The following is a 20,353-nucleotide window of genomic DNA, read 5'->3' on the forward strand; positions in this document are numbered from 1 at the left end:
GTGTAGGTAGGTGCCCACATTGGAATCTGAGTACCTGGTTGCACTTTCCTTGAATCACATGTAACCTTGTGTGAGAGCATTTGTACACTACTGAGGATTATTGTAGGAGCCTCTTATTACTTGTCTTTACAACACAGAAGCGTGAGTTTATTGCAAAAATATAAAGACAATTGCTCAACCTAGAAACCAGGGTGGTTTTGATTTAAATCATGGTTTTCTCAGTACTGCCCAAAAAGACATATTTGCTTGTTTCAACTTTTTATTTTTTTCATAACAACTGTATCATAATGATGGTAACATGAAATAATAATAACAAATACACAGTATTTTTGCTCAAATATGACAATTCCTGAGTTTATAAGAATTTTAAAATATTGTACGTATAATTTTCAAAACCTTTTGTACAAAATTTTAAAAAATGATGCAGAATTTCCCCAGGGGTTATATGTGTAGTGATCCTTTTGACCCCTCTCCCCCTACCTAGGTATCCTCTGTATCCTGCCCACCTGTTTTTGGATGACTTTACATTGTACCTATATTCGCTGATTGTCCAGTTCTTCTTTGTTGTAAACCGCCTCGAACTACTACGGCTTTGGCGGTATATAGTTACAATTCTTGTAACTCTTGATAAATCTTATGTAATCCGCCTTGAACCGCAAGGTATTGGCGGAATAGAAATCACTAATGTAATGTATATAAGAATAAAATTATTATTATTATTACCCTCCTCCTGTGTTGCCTTTTTACCCAGCATGTACTGCTGTTCAGTGATGCAGTGGCTGATGTGATACTTCCCTTTTGTGCTCATCCTTTAACCCCTCCCCTCTACCCATGACAGTCAAGACAAGATTCAGAAGTCTTAGCTCTCTGTGAGACAAGCAGTGGGTCGGGGCTACAGCTGTGGGAGCCAGGTATGATGTTTGTTGTTATAGGAGGCAGCAATGCTGGCAAGATGTTCTGTGTGCTAGGCCTTATGGGCCTGATGCATGTGATACTGGACTTGCTGGATGTGATGTTGGGCTTGCTGGGCTTGATTCTGGGCCTGTTGGGTGTGAAACTGGGCCTGCTGCATGTGATATTGGATCTGTTGGGCGTGATGCTGAGCCTGCTGCGTGTGATATTGGATCTGCTGGGCCTGATGTTGGGTCTGCTGCTGAGCATGCTGGGCCTTATGGGTGAGACAGTCCTTTTCTGCCTTCTGGTGATGGATTAGGGGGCCACGAAGGGCTTTCTCCCTAATTTCCCTCCCCAAGTCCACCTTGACCTCCTTCCCCCTCTCTATTGCATCACTGATTGAAAAGGATGGCAATGGTTGGTTCTTGGGGTCAGGGTTCAGCTGCTCCTCAGGCCCATGTTGTAGGTCCTGCTGTGTCTCCCATGGCTTCTCTGACTGTGGTTCTGCCAGCGCCTTCCTCTGCTGCCCCCCAGGTGGTGTTTCTCCCTGCTGTCTCTCAGGTAGTGTTGAGTTCTGTTGCCTGGATGTGCTTGGCTGTGGTTCTCCTGTACATAGTGCAAATGAGAGAATATCAGGCACTCAAGAGACATTTGATTTGATTTTAATACTTGACAAACCGCTCAAAACCAAAGGGTTACAAAACTAAAAACAGTTTCATATAATCAGTCAATTCAACCCACCCTACATCCTAATCAATACAATCACCCCTCCCATCTCACACATTACTTGTGTAACTGCCACATTGATAAAAGAATGGATAGCTGATGTAAACGCAACACCGTCACAGCCAACTACTATTACGTCCTGATGACTGTTGTGAGTGGAACTCATCAGTAGACCCAGATTGTTAGTACTGCATAGCTAAGTCACACATATAGAATAGCACCCATGTTGGCATCCAGTGACCACAACATGGTGTGATTTCACCTCAGGAAGGGTTTCACTAAGTCAAACGCATCTACAAAGGTCCTTAACTTTAAAGACATTAACTTCAAGAGCATGGGAGATTTTTGTCTATGAGGCACTGCAAAACCAGGACACAACAGATAGTGTGGAGGTAATGTGGTCAGCTCTGAAATCTACCCTACAGGAAGCAACCAACCTCTATATTAAGACAGTGAGCAAACGACGGAGAAATAATAAACCCCAATGGTTCTCCACGGAGATCTCGGAACTCATAAAACAGAAGAAGAGAGCATTTGTAGCCTACAAACAATCACAATGACTGGAAGCTAAAGAAGCCTTTCTGGTGAAATCCAGAAATGTTAAGACAGCAGTCAGAGATGCCAAACTCCGGATGGAAGAAAATCTAGCTAAGAATATTAAAAAAAGGGGATAAATCCTTTTTCAGGTATGTTAGTGACAGAAAAAGGAACACAGACGGGATAGTGCGCCTAAGGAAACCCAACGGTAACTATGTAGAATTGGACTCCAATAAAGCCGAACTACTCAATAAATACTTCTGCTCAGTCTTTACCTGTGAGGCGCTGGGATCCGGTCCACAGCTGCAGACAAGGGAGAGCTCAAAAGACCCTTTCCTGAACTTTGAATTTACCGCCGGCAGCAAGAACTATCACAGCTCAAGTAAACAAAGCCATGGGACCGAATAAACTGCACCCCAGAGTGCTTAGGGAATTGAGAGATGTCCTGGCGGAGCCGTTAGCTGCGCTCCTCAATCTTTCCCTAAGCATGGGAAGAGTCCCATTGGACTGGAAAACAGCTAACGTCATTCTGCTCCACAAAAAGGATGCAAGTCGGAGACTACAAATTACAGACCGGTAAGTCTCACATCAATAGTGTGTAAACTTATGAAAATGTTGATTAATCACAAATTAGATACGATCTTGAGCGGCGAGAGGCTGAGGGATCCCATCCAGCATGGATTTACAAAGGGAAGGTCCTGCCAATCCAATCTAATCAGCTTCTTTGACTGGGTAACAAAAAAGCTAGATATGGGAGAGTCCCTGGATGTCGTGTATTTGGACTTCAGTAAGGCTTTTGATAGTGTCCCACACCATAGGTTATTGAACAAGATGAGTTCATAGGGACTAGGAGAAACATTGACTGCTTGGGTTAAAGACTGGCTCAGTTGTAGACTCCAGAGGGTAGTGGTCAATGGTACTCCCTCAGAAACATCGGAAGTGATCAGTGGAGTGCCGCAGGGCTCAGTCTTGGGTCCAATCCTATTTAACATCTTTGTACGGGACCTGCCTCAGGGACATCGAGGTAAAATTGCATTATTTGCCGATGATGCTAAACTGTGCAACATAGTGGGCAAAAGCACCGTGCCAGACACTATGACGCAGGACCTACACTTACTAGAACAATGGTCTGCAACTTGGCAACTGAGTTTTAATGCCAAAAAGTGTAAGGTTATGCACCTTGGCAGCGGAAATCCACAAAGAACTTACACCCTGAATGGTGAGACCTTAGCAAGAACTGTTGCAGAACGGGACCTAGGCATAATCATCAGTGAAGATATGAAGACTGCCAATCAAGTAGAGAAAGCATCATCCAAGGCTAGACAAATGCTGGGTTGCATCCATAGAAGTTTTGTCAGCCGGAAGCTATAATGCCATTGTACAGGTCCATGGTAAGGCCTCATCTGGAATATTGTGTTCGGTTTTGGTGGCCACATTATCAAAAAGATGTGCTGAGAATGGAGTCGGTTTAGTGAATGGCCACTAGGATGGTCTCAGGCCTCAAGGATCTCCCATATGAAGAACGTCTGGGTAAGTTGCAGCTATACTCTCTCGAGGAACGCAGAGAGAGGGGAGACATGATAGAGACGTTCAAATATGTTACTGGCTGTATTGAGGTAGAAGAAGACATCTTTTTCCTTACAGGGCCTATGGCAACAAGAGGGCATCCATTAAAAATCAAGGGTGGGAGATTTCATGGTGACACTAGGAAGTATTTCTTTACCGAAAAGATGGTTGATCGTTGGAATAATCTTCCACTTAAGGTAATTGAGGCCAGCAACGTGCTCGATTTTAAGAAAAAATGGGATAAGAAGTAGGTTCACTGTGGATTTACAGGACCGGAGGCAACTTAGATTCACTAGAGGTAGATCTTGTCAGACAAATCTGATCAATTTCTTTGACTGGGTGACCAGAGAATTGGATAGAGGATGTGCGCTAGAAGTAGTTTATTTAGATTTTATCAAAGCCTTTGACAGTGTTTCACATAGAGATCTAATAAATAAATTGAGTGCCCTCGGGATGGGTCCCAAAGTGACGGGCCGGGTCAAGAACTGGTTGAGTGGAAGACGACAGAGGGTAGTGGTCAATGGAGATCGCTCTGAGGAAAGGGATGTTACCAGTGGTGTGCCTCAAGGTTCGATTCTTGTGCCTGTTCTTTTTAAAATTTTTGTAAGCGATATTACTGAAGGTCTGTCAGATAAGATTTGCATGTTTGTGGATAATGCCAACAATAGAGTAGACTTCCCTGATGATGTGAATTACATGAGGAAGGACCTAGTGAATGGTCCAAAATTTGGCAGCTAAGATTTAATGCTAAGAAATGTAAGGTCATGCATTTGGGCTGCAAAAACCCAAGGAAACGGTACAGTTTAGGGGTGAAGAACTTTTAGTGCACGAAAGAGGAGTGGGTGGGACTCGGGTGTGATAGTACGTGATGATCTTAAGGTGGCCAAATAGGTTGAAAAGGTGACAGCGAAAGCTAGAAGAATGCTTGGGTGTAAAGGGAGAGGAATGGCCAGTAGAAAAAAGGAGGTATTGATGCCCCTATATAAGATTCCAGTGAGACCTCATATAGAATATTGTGTACAATTCCAGAGACTGTGGGGTTCATAATCGGGTCGGGTTGGGCCCATGTGCCTCAGGCCCCGCCCCCAGGAGGGGCCTAAGGCTCCCGGGCCTATTCTGATTGGCCCAGGCGCCTTAGGCCCCACCAGTAGGTGGGGCTTTGGGACGGATGGGCCAATCCGGCCTCATTCTGTCGTTGGCTGCCTGCCGGACAGGCGGGTTTGGCTCCCGTCTGTCCGGCCAACTAAACCAAAGGTACGGGGAAGGGGGGTGGGGGGTGTCGTGGGGGTCGGCCAGGGGGGTCGCGGGTCGGCTGGGGGGGGCAGTCGGAGGTTCTTGGGGGGGGCGGTTGTTGGGGGGAGGGGGGTTTGCGTCGAGGGCAGGAGGGCCTGGGATCCCTCCTGCCCGTAATGTAGTGCGGGGTGGGGGTAGGGGGTCGCCGTGGCCAGGAGGGTTTGGGCTCCCTCCTGGGCCGAACAACTAGTGGGGGGGGGGGGAGTTGCCAGGGCCATGAGGTCTTGTGCTCCCTCCTGGCCCGATATTGTCGGGGAGTTGGGGAGTCGGCGGGGCAAGAGGGCTTGAGCACCCTCTTGCCCCGATCATGTCGGGGGTGCCGCGGTTGGCTGGGGCAAGAGGGCTTGAGCTCCCTCTTGCCCCGATGTTGTGTTGGGGGGGGGGAGTGATGCGGGTCGCGGCAGTTCGGGTAGAAAAGTGATGGCACTGTGGTAGGGGAGATGAGGCATCTCTCCTGCCACGATGGTTAGGTTGCCGGGCCGCTGAACTGATGGCGCCAGCGGCCATCAGCTCAGCGGCCCGTTTTTCAGCACTTAGACCTGGTTTTATTTCGTCTAAGTGAAAAAGGTCTAAGTGCTGACTAAACTGTATTGGTTATACCTGTTGTACGGCTAGGTGTAGGTCGGCCCACTTCCCGCCCACTGCCCGCCCTTTCCCCTCCTCTAAACACACCTCTTTTCTCTCTGTGCGTTTAGAGGCAGGGGAAAGGCCTAAGTTGGTTTTAGATACATCTAAAAACCAGCTTTGGTTATGGGTACTTGGACGATCAGGCTTTTTGATCGTCCAAGTAGCCACTTAGGACACTTTTTAGACGTTTTTTTTTTTTTTTTATTATGAACCCCATAGAGTTCTACATGCATCTTGGCATTTTTATCTTGAAGATATTGTGTGGTTTGTTCCGAGAGGTAGGATCACTGTATGTTCAGTTTCTGTTTTAATATTCCTACTGCAAATGCAAGTGATATGTTTTGAATTTGTACATTTTCTATCGGTTCTTCATAGTTTGCTGCTCGAGATTGAATGCAAAGGCAGAGCAACAGCCAGTTTGGGAGGGGCTTCTCAATGCTTTGTGTCCTATCACTAGAAGAAATGCTACTAGCAGAAGATGGAAAAAGATTGAGCTCAGACGTACTCCCACTGCATCTGAAGACATAAAACCCTGTTTTTCATAGAGCAGTGGATAAAAACCAGGACTGGCTCAGCTCGTCTCCGATGATATGAAACTATGAAGAACATTTATTAAGTAGGCTGTTTTGTCTCAATGATGCGTCTTTCCCTTGGCTGACACTGAGACATATTTTCAAAGCACTTAGACTTACAAAGTTACCTAGTGACCTAAGGAACTTTGTTTGGCTAAGTGCTTTGAAACTGAGCCCCATAGTCCATTCTACAGCCACTGAATATAGTCCAGTTCTGGTTTTCCTTTGGATGTACATTTTTTGTGGAATTATTAAATGTGTTCATTTCGCTGCTCAGTATTCAAGTTTATTAGGATTTTATATACCACCTATCAAGGTTATCTAAGCGGTTTTTACATTCAGGTACTCAAGCATTTTCCCTCTCTGCCCCGGTGGGCTCACAATCTATCTAATGTACCTGGGGCTATGGAGGACTGAGTGACTTGCCCAGGGTCACAAGGAGCAGCCCGGGGTTTGAACCCACAACCCCAGGGTGCTGGGGCTGGAGCTCCAACCACTGGGCCACACACTCCTCCACTCTTAAAAATGACTCATTATTTAATAGTTTTTCATGATAAGATATCAAGAAAGTACTTTCTCATTTTATGTTGTTCAAATTCTGGCATATTTAACCTTTAGAATTATCAGCTTTATAAGAAATAAGATATTTTCCTCCCTACAATCAGTAGATGTTTTCCTATTAGACATGGACATATAGCTACTCACCAATCTCTTCCTCCGTTTCCTCTACTTTTATGGTCTGAAAAGGAGCCAAAGAGGTAACTGAGGCTGAAATAAGAGAAAAAACTATATTACAATGGAGAGCATCAGGAAAATCAGAGATGTAACGGTTGCATAAGCTTACTGAGAACAGGAAAATATGGGGGAAGGAGTGGAACATAAGCCAGAGTCTGTAAAGAGAAGTCACAGAGATAGAGAAAGGTCAGTGATATTCAGCAAAGACAACACTGCTGTCCCCTGTCATCAGAGCCTTTGTCCATTAAAAATGCCAGTGTCCTGAACACTAAGGAGAATCATATTCAATAAGAGCTTTACCTCCTACAGTACTGTGGGAAAAGCACTTCGCAGTGGAAAGATTATCTCATGATTGAAACCTTCTACCATTTCTTGACTTCTGGGCTCATCTGCCTTAGTTGCTATTCTGTAACCCTGGTGCCTAATTTTTCTAGGGTGTAACTCAAAAGGGGTGTGACTGTGGCGAATCAGGAAGCATTCCTAGAAATTAGGTGCAATGTTATAGAATGCCGTCATTTACATGCTCTGTTCCTGAGAATTAGGCACTAGCCTTATGCCAGGTTTCAGGAGGTGTGTGGCGCAGTGGTTGAAGCTACAGCAGTTGTGGGTTCAAATCCCGCGCTGCTCCTTGTGAGCCCCCCCAGGTACGTTAGATAGATTGTGAGCCCACCGGGACAGATAGGGAAAATGCTTGAGGACCTGATTGTAAAACCACTTAGATAACCTTGATAGACGGTATATAAAATCCTAATTTAAAAAAAAAAAAAAAAGGTGTAAATGCTGGCACCTAAATCTGAATTATTGTAAAGGCTTCAAGTTTGAAAATTCAATGAAAGGATAAACTCTGAATGACAATTGAAGGGATGGTATGATTAGACCTCCCCTAAGTACCTTCCATATAAATCCCATACAGATATAATTCTAATTCTTCAGGCCCTCAGAAGTGCCACCAAACATTCAATAAACTTTCATGACATTTGGCTTTATGCACCCTATCGTCATCGGGTCACTGGTTTGATAATTTATATGCAACAATGGGTGTGTTTAATAAATTAAGTAAAACCATCGGTTTCATTAAATTGCAAAGTAAATGTCACATATCGGGTGGCCACGTCGTGAATAGCATGTATAACTGAGGGATTGTGCCCTGAGGAAACCCTTCAAAGGGTGAAACATGTTGGCGAATTTATCCCTCTAGGCCAACCACCCCAGCTAAGGGGATGGAAAATGTGCTTACGTTAGTGTGATATACAGGTCTACTTCACAATCGGAAGAAATGGGCAAAGATTTAATTGAAGACATTCACAACATAGCTAGGAAAGGGGAAGTACTACTGAAAGGTGATTTTAATATGCCGGATATTGACAGGACCGTCCCAGCTGCGAGGTCCTCTAGAAGCCAGGAGATCTTGGATTCGCTACAGGAAGAATTGTTCTGGCAATTAGTAACGGAACCCACATGGGATGGAACTATTCTGGACTTGGTGCTTACAAATGAGGAAGGTGTTTCTGAGGTTACCGTGGGTGATCATTTGGCATCTAGTGATCACAGAATGGTGAGGTTCAATATTTAAAGTTTGAAGGTTCTAGACTTGAAAAGAACTAACTTTGTCAAGATGGGAGAATACCTCAAGGAGGAGTTAGATAGATGGAAACAGCTGAATGTAGTAGAAAAGGTGAGCGAAAAACAGTTAGCCTTCATAAATTACAAGATGTCACAGAAAGTGGAAGACAGACAAAAATATGTGGAAAAGCTACGAGAAGTGGGAAAAGCTGCCAGAAAAGCAAAGATGCTAGATGAAATGAAAGAAAAGATAGCCGATAAGGTAAAATTGGGGGATAAAACATTTTTTTAGATATGTAAGTGATAAGAAGAAGTGTCAAAATGGCATAATGTGGCTCAAGGGTGAAGGGGACAAATATGGATACTGCAGATGGGCAGACTGGATGAGTCATTTTGCCTTTACCTGTTGTCATGTTTCTATTATTTGAGCTCCATAAATGTTTCTGTTTGCAATGCTTGTATCACTGTTTTGATTGTTCAATGGCAATGTTTAATATGTATGTTATATTTTCAGAGCAGAACAGAGCTGTAGTTCGGGGCATTTCCCATGTGTCTGGTACAAATTGAAGGGGGCAGCAGAGCCCTCTAATGAAGGAGAAGGGAATCAAAAACTGGAGTGGATTCCTTCTGCATGGCTCGCGAGCATGGGATATTACCCGTCCGTCCAGAATGACCCGTCTATCTACCAGAAAAGATATTAGCAAGGTTAGAACCTAATCTTTTTATAGGAGTTTCAAATACATTTTAAACTGAAATCAACTCAGAGTGCTAGGGCCATATCCAACCCTGTACCATGCCTTTACATTAATGCTAGATCCTTAGCTAGCAAACTATAAATAATGAACGACCTGACCTCTGACAATAACATCAGCCTTGCATTTTCACTAAAACCTGGCTGGCTGAAAGAGAAGGATAATCTAGAACTCTCCCACCTCTGCCCCAAAGGATAGTTATCTCCATGCCCCAAGACAAACCAAAAGAGGTGGAGGTCTTGCTCTGATCTACAAAAGCTTTCAAGTTTTCCAAGTTTTTTTAACACTTGATATACCGTCTATCATCTAGACCAGGGGTGTCCAACCTTTTGGCTTCACTGGGCCGCATTGGTCGAAAAAAATGTTTCTGGGGCTGCACAAAAACGTACAAACTCTGCAAGAAGACAGAGGAGGGAGCCAGCAAGACGGTACAACATCCAGGGGCAGCAGAGGAAAACACTGCATTGTCCTCGACCGGGGCCGCACAAAATACTTCACGGGGCCACATGCGGCCCTAGGGCCGCAGGTTGGACACCCCTGATCTAGACGGTTTACAATGTCTAGTCTAGTCTTCGGGTTATATACTGGGTCATCTCCTAACAGAGGATCTCTTTTTCCTTAAAGGACCCACGGCAAGAAGAGGGCATCCGTTGAAAATCAGGGGTGAGAAATTTCATGGCGACACCAGAAAATATTTCTTCACCGAAAGGGTGGTTGACCGCTGGAATAATCTTCCACAACAGGTAATTGAGGCCAGCAGGGTGCCAGATTTTAAGAAAAGATGGGATTGGCATGTGGGATCTCTTCATGGAGGTAGTTAGGGGGTGGGCCATTCTTCACCCCTACCAACATGGCTTCAGACCCTGCTTTAGCACTGAATCCCTCCTAGCTTCCCTAATTTCAAAGGTACAACAACTACACTCACGTAACAAATTCGCTGTCCTACTACAATTCGATCTTTCCGCTGCTTTTGATGTCGTCCATCACGACATACTACTTTACCAACTTTCCGAGATTGGAATCGACTCCACCATCCTAATGTGGTTCTCAAACTTCTTACGCTGCCGTTCCTACACCGTCAACACAAATGGCACCATGTCCACTCCTTGGACTCCATCTTGCGGTGTCCCTCAAGGATCACCCCTTTCCCCTATTCTCTTTAACATCTACATGTCCTCCCTGAAACTCTTTCAACTATCCCCCCTGGAAACAATCTACACTTATGCAGATGACATCCTTGTCCTCCTTGAGACTGACCAGAACCTCACCAACCTCCACGAAAACATTACAGCTTCCATAATGAGACTCTGTGCCTGATCCCTCTCGGTACAGATGAAACTAAACGAATCTAAAACAAAACTACTCTGGCTCGGCCCAAAATTCGAACATCTGCCCACACTTTTCGCACTACCCACAGGCGATACACTACAGCTCGAGTTCTCATGCAAGGTCCTTGGTATCACTATCGATTCCTCTCTCTCCCTCAATGACCACCTCAACTCCTTGGCAAAATCATGCTTTTTCAGCCTTCACATGCTGAGGAAAGCTAGATCCTACTTCAGCCAACAACACTTTGCCATCCTTGTCCAATCCATCATCCTCTCCAAACTAGATTACTGCAACGCCATCTACTTAAATCTATCAAAAAAAAGTATTCTAAGACTCCAGCTAATCCAGAATATTGCAGCCAAACTGATCTTCTCAAAACGTAAGTCTGACCATGCCTCCCCACTCCTTGCCAAACTTCACTGGCTTTCAATAATCTCCAGAATCCATTTCAAATGTTCCTGCCTGGCTTTCAAGATCATTCACGGAATCCTGCCTCCTCTTATCCCACTGTCTTTCAACTCCTCCAGTCCCGACTCCTCCAGAATTGCCCAAAGGCTTAACCTAGCCTTCCCCTCTCCACGTGGCATCCACTATTCAGGCAAACTGGGAAAATCCCTTCTCTTCAAAATCACAGGTCTTTGGAACGACCTCACCACCCCGCTGCAGAACCTGAGCTCCCTTCAGTTATTCCGCAAACAACTGAAAACCTGGCTTTTCAGCAAATTGTAGCTCTATCCTTCCCCCCTTTCTCTCCCCCCTTCTACACATAAGTTCATGTAATCCTTTTTCTTCTTCTCTACCCACTATTTTAAGTTCTTGTAAACCGTGTCGAGCTCCATTCTCATGGAGATGATGCGGTATATAAACTTAAGGTTTAGATTAGATTAGATGGGCCGTGGCCCTTTTCTGCCGTCATGTTCTATGTTTCACAAATAATTAAGACCAGACTATATAAAAGAATACGAACCTGAGAAAGTGAATGAAAAAATGCTATTAATTCGTCACCTCAGTAGGTAAACCATTGTGTGATATTGTGTGAGCAACAAAGTTTTTAGGGCTTTTCAAAATTGTTGTAGCTGACCTATCAATCTTACAAAGTCAGATGCAAGAGATTGGCTAAGCTTCCCAACAGATTTAATTCTTCTAAAAGAGGGGAATGATAGTTTATATTTCTATGTAATCCTCGAATGGTAAGATCTAGTAGTATTCCAATATAAGGGAACTAAAGGGTCAAATATTCCATAGAGAAACTTAAAGATTACACATGCACATTTAAACTGGATCCTAAAATGAACCGGGAGCCAGTAAAGCTTTCTCAACTAAGGAGAGATATGGTGGTATTTTCTTTTCCCGAAAATAAGTTTAGCTGCCGTGTTTTATATTAACTGTAGTCGATTTAGACTATCCTGCTTGATGCCCATATAAACAGAATTACAATAATCCATCTGGGCAAGCACAATGGACTGTATCAACACTGAATAATGTTCTTGATGAAATAATGATCTAACTTTTCTCAACATACGCGGACTAAAAAAGCACTTTTTTGCCAGAGAGTTTCTCTGATCATGAAATGTAAGTGATGAGTCCAGGATAATACCCAGGATTCTGGAAGAGAAATCTATGTGTAATGAAATACCTGTTTTCGGTGTGACAGCGGCAGGGAGGTTTTCCAATCTAAATGCTAAAAAAATTAAAACAAGATAAAATATATTATATACATACAAACAAAGACAAGCAGATCAAGGGGGAGGTGAGAGTAAAATACATCGAGATAAAATAAAAATAAAAGGGTGGTAAATGAGGAGGGGAAAACCACAGACATCCATTCAACAGGATCTGAAATGCATGACTTCAAAACTTTTCGAAAAGAAATCAAAACCTTACTTTTCAAAAAATTTATCCAGATATCTTAACCCAACCCTTCCCCCTCCTCCTAGATAAATTCTCCCCCAAAACCTCCACTTAAATAATCTCTTCCTCCCCAAAACACCAACCAAGTATTCAGATCCCTGAAATGTAACGTAATCTTATTTGTACTCTAACTGTAATCTATTTGTTATATCACACAGTAACGTACAGTCAATTTAATATCCAATTTGCAAGTTCTTCCAGAATTAATCCAGGTACCTCTCCTCCCTTGTAACCAAAAAAAAACCCTGTTGTAACTTCACTGGAAATATCCAGTTAGCTCATTTGTAATCCGCCTTGAACTGCAAGGAATAGGCGGAATAGAAGTCCCTAATGTAATGTAATGTAATGACATGTTCACAGGATGAAGCAAGCAACTTATCAAGGTTATTAAGAATTTCATATACCGCTTTAAAGAATTGTCTAAGCAGTGTACAAAACAAAAATATGAAATCATCAGAGTGACAGGATAAAGACATGAACAATGGCAAACTATAGAGACATGTGGAAAGGGGGTGAGACATACAAATTGCAATAGGATACCGAGACAAAATTGTTGCCCTTTGTGACGGAGGGTTATGAAATTTAAGAAGCTTTGGGAGGTTTATTAGAGAAAATTGATTGTGTTCATTGGGAACATTTTAAATTCTTTTCCTCCTGTTTTTCCCTTATGGTCCTGAGAAGGTTTATTAGTCGTTCATTTGGAAAACCTTAATGGTTAATGACCACAGTGGAAACTGGGAGGGTTTTCCAGTCTTACAATACTCTGCTAAACTTTATTTTGGTCAGTTTCAAGAAAGAGGTTTGAGAGGAAAGTCGGAGTATTGGGGACCAGGCTTCTATGTGAGTAAATCATTTTAGAGCCTGGTTCAAGGAATTGATACAAGCTAATGATTGTCTGATCTGTTAAGGGTGACTTCAAGTTTGTGAACAGAGTGATGGAATCTTTAACGGTGTGAGCTTTGAGTGGGGCTGTGCTGAGCAGTAAAATGACAAAGACTCGGGGACACTCGATGAAGTTACAGGGAAATACTTTTAAAACCAATAGGAGGAAATATTTTTTCACTCGGAGAATAGTTCAGCTCTGCAACGCGTTGCCAGAGGTTCTGCTAAGAGCGGATAGCGTAGCTGCTTTTAAGAAAGGTTTGGACAATTTCTTGGAGGAAAAGTCCACAGTCTGTTATTGAGAAAGACATAGGGGAAGCCACTGCTTGCCCTGGATCAGTACCATGAAATGTTGCTACTCTTTGGGGTTCTTTTGTTATTCTTTGGGATTCCGGAATCTTGCTATCCTTTAGGATTCTGTTTGGAATGTTGCTACTCTTTGGGGGTTCCGGAATCTTTTGTTACTCTTTGTGGTTCCGGAATCTTGCTATTCTTTAGGATTCTGAATGGAATGTTGCTACTCTCTGGGGGTTCCGGAACCTTTTGTTACTCTTTGGGGTTCCGGAATCTTGCTATTCTTTAGGATTCTGAATGGAATGTTGCTACTCTTTGGGATTCTAGAATCTTGTTATTCTCTGGGATTCTGGAATCTTGCTATTCTTTAGGATTCTGAATGGAATGTTGCTACTCTTTGGGTTTTGGCCAGGTACTAGGGACATGGATTGGCCACCGTGAGAAGGGGCTACTGGGCTTGATGGACCATTGGTCTCACCTAGTAAAGCTATTCTTATGTAAAAGAATGTGTTGCCAGAATATGGGAAAGAGGACTCTACTGTAGACAGGGCAATTTTTACATTTTCTTTTCTTTGGAAGAGTAATTATTATCACCAGGGTTCCTGTTGGAGAAGGTAATACCACAGGAGAAAGGGTTGCATTCAAGATAGGTCCTAGGTGCTGACAATCGCTGTTACTTACCCAGAGGCGAAGCTGTTCTGGGTTCCTGAGGTCTGGTCTTGGTTCGGTGTTGCTGCCATTGGATCTCAACTGATGCACGGTGATGTGGGCCTGAAGAGAGAACCACTGTGAGAGAGGATAAGTCCTTGGATTCTAGACTGCTCTCTGTTAAGCGTTTTCCTCTAGTCCAGAGGGTGAAAGCCTGCTTTAATCTAATTACTGCCTCTAGAATTGAACTGATCTCTCATACTGCTTCCTTGCTGGCTAGACTACAACGGCTCTGTTTAGAGCCTCTCTTCAGTCTTGGACACGGGAGCGTCACTGCCTCACCAACCAGCTGACCGCCATCTACATCAGGCAGCTGGGCTTTAAATTTGAATCGTGCTGACGGCGTGCAGCCGTTTAGGCGTGCCGTCGAAGGCACATGTCAAAGGCACGTGCGCCTTAGTTTCGCGCCTTTGTGAAGCAACTAGGGACACCTTAGTACATTAGCGCTGAGAGACCCTAAATAGTTTCCAACGGGAAGTACTAGTATTTTCACTTTGCATTCGCTACTGCTGGTCCAGCTTTGATCGGTTACATCTTGGGTGGAAGAGCTCACTCCCCTTCTGCCTCACTTCAACACTGGGACATTTTAAATCCTGCATTTATCGACATAATATACTATTGTTTTGCTACCCATGAGAAGCAGTGATGTAAGACTATTGTGTACTCAATTTTAAATTATTGTCATTTTTTCACTTCTTTCTTCCTGGGGCGCTGAACCATGGCACTGGTATATAATCGCTTCTTTTTTATTTAATCAGTTTTAGAAACAGGTCAGCTGTTCTATCGTATTCTGTGCCAATTCCTGTTTACTGTACCACAACTCGTGCTGTAAAGATAAAAGTTTACCAGCTGCTTCATATCATGCCTTATATGACTATAAGGAATCTGGGTCATTTCCCATTCCAGTTTTACCAGCTTCTCACAGACTAAATAAGCTGTATACCAAAAAACAACGAATACTAAAAAATCTGACCTATTCTCATTTTTCCCAACCCTGATTTTGTTTTACTTACTGAAACATGGTTGCTCTAAGATAGCGACATTATCATTCAAGAATGTCTCCTCCCCCCCCCATTTTAAAATTTTATCGTTAGCGAGATCTTGGGGAAGGGGTGGAGGTTTGGCCATTATTTTTAGAGACTATTTAACTTGTACTGTTTTAAATTCCAAATCTACTTCTAACCTAGAAATTTTGTCTCTTAAACTAACTTCTAAAATTTTAGTGGATGCTTTAATCGCCACTGTATGTTATGTTCCTCCTAAAAAATGGAGTTTAGCGAAGGAGGACTTCTTTGAATTTTTGCTAACTAATTCAATAATCAGTGCTTATAACCTATTGAGTGGGGACATCAATATTCATCTAGAGCAGGGATCTCAAAGTCCCTCCTTGAGGGCCGCAATCCAGTCAGGTTTTCAGGATTTCCCCAATGACTATGCATTGAAAGCAGTGCATGTGCATAGGTCTCATGCATATTCATTGGCGAAATCCTGAAAACCCGACTGGATTGCGGCCCTCATGGAGGGGCTTTGAGATCCCTGATCTAGAGCAAGAAGATCAACCTGAAATCATAGAGTTCTGATCTTTCATTTCTTCACTAGGCTTTTTCAAATCATTCCCAATTAAAAACCCACCCACTCAATTAGATCTTATTACCTTTTCTTCTAAAGAACCAGTGAATCCTAGAATTCGCTGGAAACAAGCTAATTGGGCTGATTCTTTATGGTCTTATCATAGATTATGTAATTTTGAATTTGACTGGCAATCAAAGACAACTCAGTCTAAAAACAATGAAAATAAAACAAGAAATAAAAAATTGCACGCTAGCAGAGGTTTGATTAACCCTGTGGAATTTTGGTCCCATTATGATATAGTTTCTAAACATAATAATGAGATTGAACAATTTATGGATTCATGGATCAATACTAGTACCTATATTTTAAATGATATGGTCCCCTATTAAACTGAAAAGAAAGAGATTTAGGAATTTAGATGGGTGGTTTGATTCAGATCTTTTAATGTTAAAGAGGGAACTAAGGAAATTGGAGAGACAATGATTAAAATCTAGAACACCAGAGCATAGAGAAGCTTGGAGGCAAAAACTGAAAAATTGCAAAAAACTGGCAAAGAAGAAACAAAAAAAATTTTACGCCCAAAAAATTGGCAATGTATCATCCAATAGTAGTAGCCTTTTTAAATTAGTCAATGATCTTTATGATTTAGAGGCATGTACTGTTGCTGCCGAAGAATCTATTTTATCTGCTGATAGTTTGGCTCATTTTTTTAATATCAAAATTCAAAAACTGAGGCTTAAGTTAGTTGATCCTATTAATCATCACTGGTGTTTTCCCATCGTCCTGTAGGGGTGATTCCTTCCTCACTGACGTCATAAAGCTTGAACCATTGTCTGCAAGAAATCTTTCCAGCATGAACCATGCAAGAAGAGAAAAAGAAGAAATCATCTTTGCTGCCTGTCAGATGCATTCTGGGTATGTTCACCAGAACTGTGTGTTTCTCTAGTCAAGGACATTTGACTATGCCTGCATGTTCAGCCCGTGTGAAGCTGTGGGAGTCATCTACTTCTATGCTGTTCTTATCTAAAGAAGGCGCCTCTTCCCAAGGCCTCTATGAGACTTTACACAGAAAGGCTATTCATCCAAGTTCTGTTTCTGGATTGGTTCTGAGAGGTCATCTAATGAGAACTAAGGAGAAGGTGCCTAATTTATTATTCTGTGCTGAGGTATAAGGAAGCTTGCATCTTAACCTAGGATTCTCTGCACACCTTCTATAATAATTAAGACCTGAGAAGTTACCTCTTGTGATTAGCTCTCTTCCCTGGAGTGAAGGAACAGGACTTTTATCCAGACCTGGAATTCACATCACTTAAGGAACCCTTGCTGACAGACTTTTGCAGCTCACTTCAGTAAATAACAGACCCTTGTTGACCTGGAGAAATTCTACATCGTGCCACGCCAAGAAAGGACTGATTCTATCTCCCTGGGGCTTGACCTGCAGGTGAGCTAGGAATCATATTTCCTTATCAGCTGGGCTAGGTAGATCTCTAATTGGTGATAGGAAAGGAGTTGTTAATTACTCTGGGTGATAAACTGTAATAGACTGCTGCTAATCAGGAATTATTATTATATTTATTATTATTTAGTGTGTAAGAATTAGTTATATCTACTCATTTATTTAGTGTGATATTATGTACTGAGTTTCATGTATGTATTTGGACATTGTGTGAACAATAATTAGTTATTATTTACTGCTGGCTTATGAATTATATTTTTATAACTATAATAAACCTTTTTCATAAAGCCCTGGTCTCTATTTTTGTATAAGTTGGAATAAGGAGTTTATGGTTTACCTAGCAACTAAGAGACACGTGACTTGTTTATGTTAAGCTAATTAATATACCCATAAATCTACCTACACTCCAAGAGTAGATCTGAATTGGAATAATTTTACATTTATTGACTGGCAAACCTTTAGTAAGTTCTACAATAAGTATGTTAACTCATACTGTAGACTTGACAGCTGTTCTCCAAATGTTATGAAAGTTGCCCCAGGTCAACTTTAAGGCCAAATTGTTGATGTGGATTAATTTCTTATTATCCATAGGGAAATTTCCCGAGGAATAGGGTTAAATTGTGATTACACCAGCATTGCATCTAATTTTAGACCTATTGCCAGTATTTCTCTGGCTACTAAGATACAGGAAGGTTTGATAAACGTTGAAGTAGTTACATACTTGGATAAGTTTAGCATTTTGCATGAGAATCAATCTGGTTTTCGGTCAGGATTTAGTACCGAAACAATCATGGCCTCTCTTTTTTATTATTTGCATTCATTATTCAGTCAAGGTTCACGTGCGTTAATTAAGCAGCTAGATCTGAGCAGCGCTTTTGATCTGGTAGATCATACTATTTTGTTGAATTGTTTGGAATCCATTGGAGTCGCAAGTAATGTCTTGAACTGGTTTCATGGCTTCCTGGATAAAAGATCGTACCAAGTGTTTAAAGAAGATACCTTGTCTTATCGTTGGGAAAACTCCTGTTGGGTCCCTCAGGGTTCACCTTTGTCCCCCACTTTGTTTAATATTTATCTTGCTTCCTTGGGAAATTTGTTGCAAAGTTTAAAGCTCAAGTTCTACATTTATGCGGATGACATTACTATAATCATACTGTTAACTTGTCTGTCACCGGAGTTCATAAATTTTTAGCGATTATTTTAAATCAGATTGAACTTTAGATGACTGCTTATTCATTGAAATTAAATGCGGAAAAAACTAAATTTTTTTTAGCAACTCCCAACGATAAGATTAAAGAAACAACATTACATGTTAATGGGTTGGACTATAAAATAGAACAATCCATAAAAATATTGGGTGTGACTGGATAAACATCTCACATTGGAACAACATACGGATTTATTGTTTAAGAAATGTATCTCTGTGCTTTGGAAGCTTTGTACCATTAAGAAGTATTTTGACGAAACTTCCTTTCGTTTATTGGTACAGTCTTCTATCTTAGGTATTCTCGATTACTGTAACATTATGCACCTAGGTGCTTACAAGAAAATTTTCAAAAAATTGAGAATGATTCTGAATACTGCCGTTCGCCTCATTTCTGGTTTAAAAAAATGGAAGCATATCACTCCTTTTTATTTGAAACTCAATTGGTTGCCGATAGAGTCGAGAATTATTTTCAAATTTTCTTGTATTTGTTATAAATCAGTTTCAGGTTTGTTACCAGGTTATCTATCTTGTGTCTCATTTTTCTTTGACTCTCGCCAAAAAGACCACACTTGTTTTCATATCCCTCCATAAAATCCTGTCGTTATAAGAAGTTCCTTGAGAGAACCCTCTCATTTCAAGCCGCTAAATTGAATGTATGGCTTGGAAAAATGATGTTCGAGGTCTCTTCCTATCTTGATTTTAGAAAATTGTTAAAGACTCAACTCTTTGCTAGGCTGGTATCTTAATGCATTCTGCTTCATTTTTTCAATCAAGTTCCTTATATTCAACTTGATGGAACGCGCTACCAGAGGATGTGATAAACAGGAGCACGCTACAGGGGTTCAAAGAAGCTTTGGATAGGTACTTGGAAGACAAAGGGATTGAGAGGTACAGATAAGAGTAGAGGTAGATTATAGGGATGGGATTAGAGGTAAGTTACAAAATTAATCAGGGACCACTGTTCAGGCACTAGGCCTGATGGGCCGCCGCGGGAGTGGACCGCTGAGCAAGATGGACCTCTGGTCTGACTCAGCGGGGGCAACTTCTTATGTTCTTATGTATTTGATCTGTTCTATGTATTACTTCTTTCCCTCAATATACAACATATATATATTGTCATATATTGAGTGATTTATATTTGATTCAGTATTACCCAGTAGCAGTGTTCCCTCTAAGCGGGCGGGTGTTGTGAGCAAACTTTTTTCACTGTGAGCTAAAAATATCGGGCGCCAGCAAGTTATGAGCCAAATAAATATGTTGCTTTCTACCACAGAACTTCCTTACGTTTGTATGGAATCTATCCCCTTTCAATTTTAGAGAGTGCCCTCTCGTTCTCCCTGCCTTAGCTACTAAGTCTATTCCCTTCAGTACCTTGAATGTTTCTATCATGTCCCCTCTCAATCTCCTCTGCTCAAGGGAGAAGAGGCCCAGTTTCTCTAATCTTTCGCTGTACGGCAACTCCTCCAGCCCCTTAACCATTTTAGTTGCTCTTCTCTGGATCCTTTCGAGTAGTACCGTGTCCTTCTTAAAGTACCAGTGCTGGACGCAGTACTCCAGGTGAGGGCGTACCATGGCCCGGTACAGCAGCATGATAACCTTCTCTGTCTCTTCAGTCCAGCATCTGCCCCTTCCATTCACTGTCTGTCTTTCCCTGCCATCTCTCCTCCTGCCCCCCCCCCCACCCCCCAATTTGGTCTAGCATCCATCATCTTCCTTCTGTTCCCCTCAT

General features: G+C 42.1%; 1 protein-coding gene across 2 annotated transcripts in view; it reads right to left on the reverse strand.

The window, feature by feature from the left end:
• Window positions 1–225: 225 nt before the first annotated feature.
• Window positions 226–20,353, reverse strand: part of LOC117356516 (myb-like protein Q) — a 50,384-nt gene continuing 30,256 nt past the window's right edge. The window contains exons 6-9 of one of the 2 annotated variants that reach the window (XM_033935804.1): window positions 14,363–14,467; window positions 12,231–12,275; window positions 6,921–6,983; window positions 226–1,500 (exon numbers count right to left, since the gene is read on the reverse strand). In XM_033935804.1, coding sequence (XP_033791695.1) covers window positions 965–1,500; window positions 6,921–6,983; window positions 12,231–12,275; window positions 14,363–14,467 — 749 coding nt within the window. In that variant the 3' untranslated portion in view covers window positions 226–964. The remainder of the gene's footprint in view (window positions 1,501–6,920; window positions 6,984–12,230; window positions 12,276–14,362; window positions 14,468–20,353) is intronic. The other variant, XM_033935812.1, reaches the window with a different exon arrangement.

The sequence above is a fragment of the Geotrypetes seraphini genome, chromosome 1, assembly GCF_902459505.1.
Source record: "Geotrypetes seraphini chromosome 1, aGeoSer1.1, whole genome shotgun sequence".
Taxonomy (NCBI): Eukaryota; Metazoa; Chordata; class Amphibia; order Gymnophiona; family Dermophiidae; genus Geotrypetes; species Geotrypetes seraphini.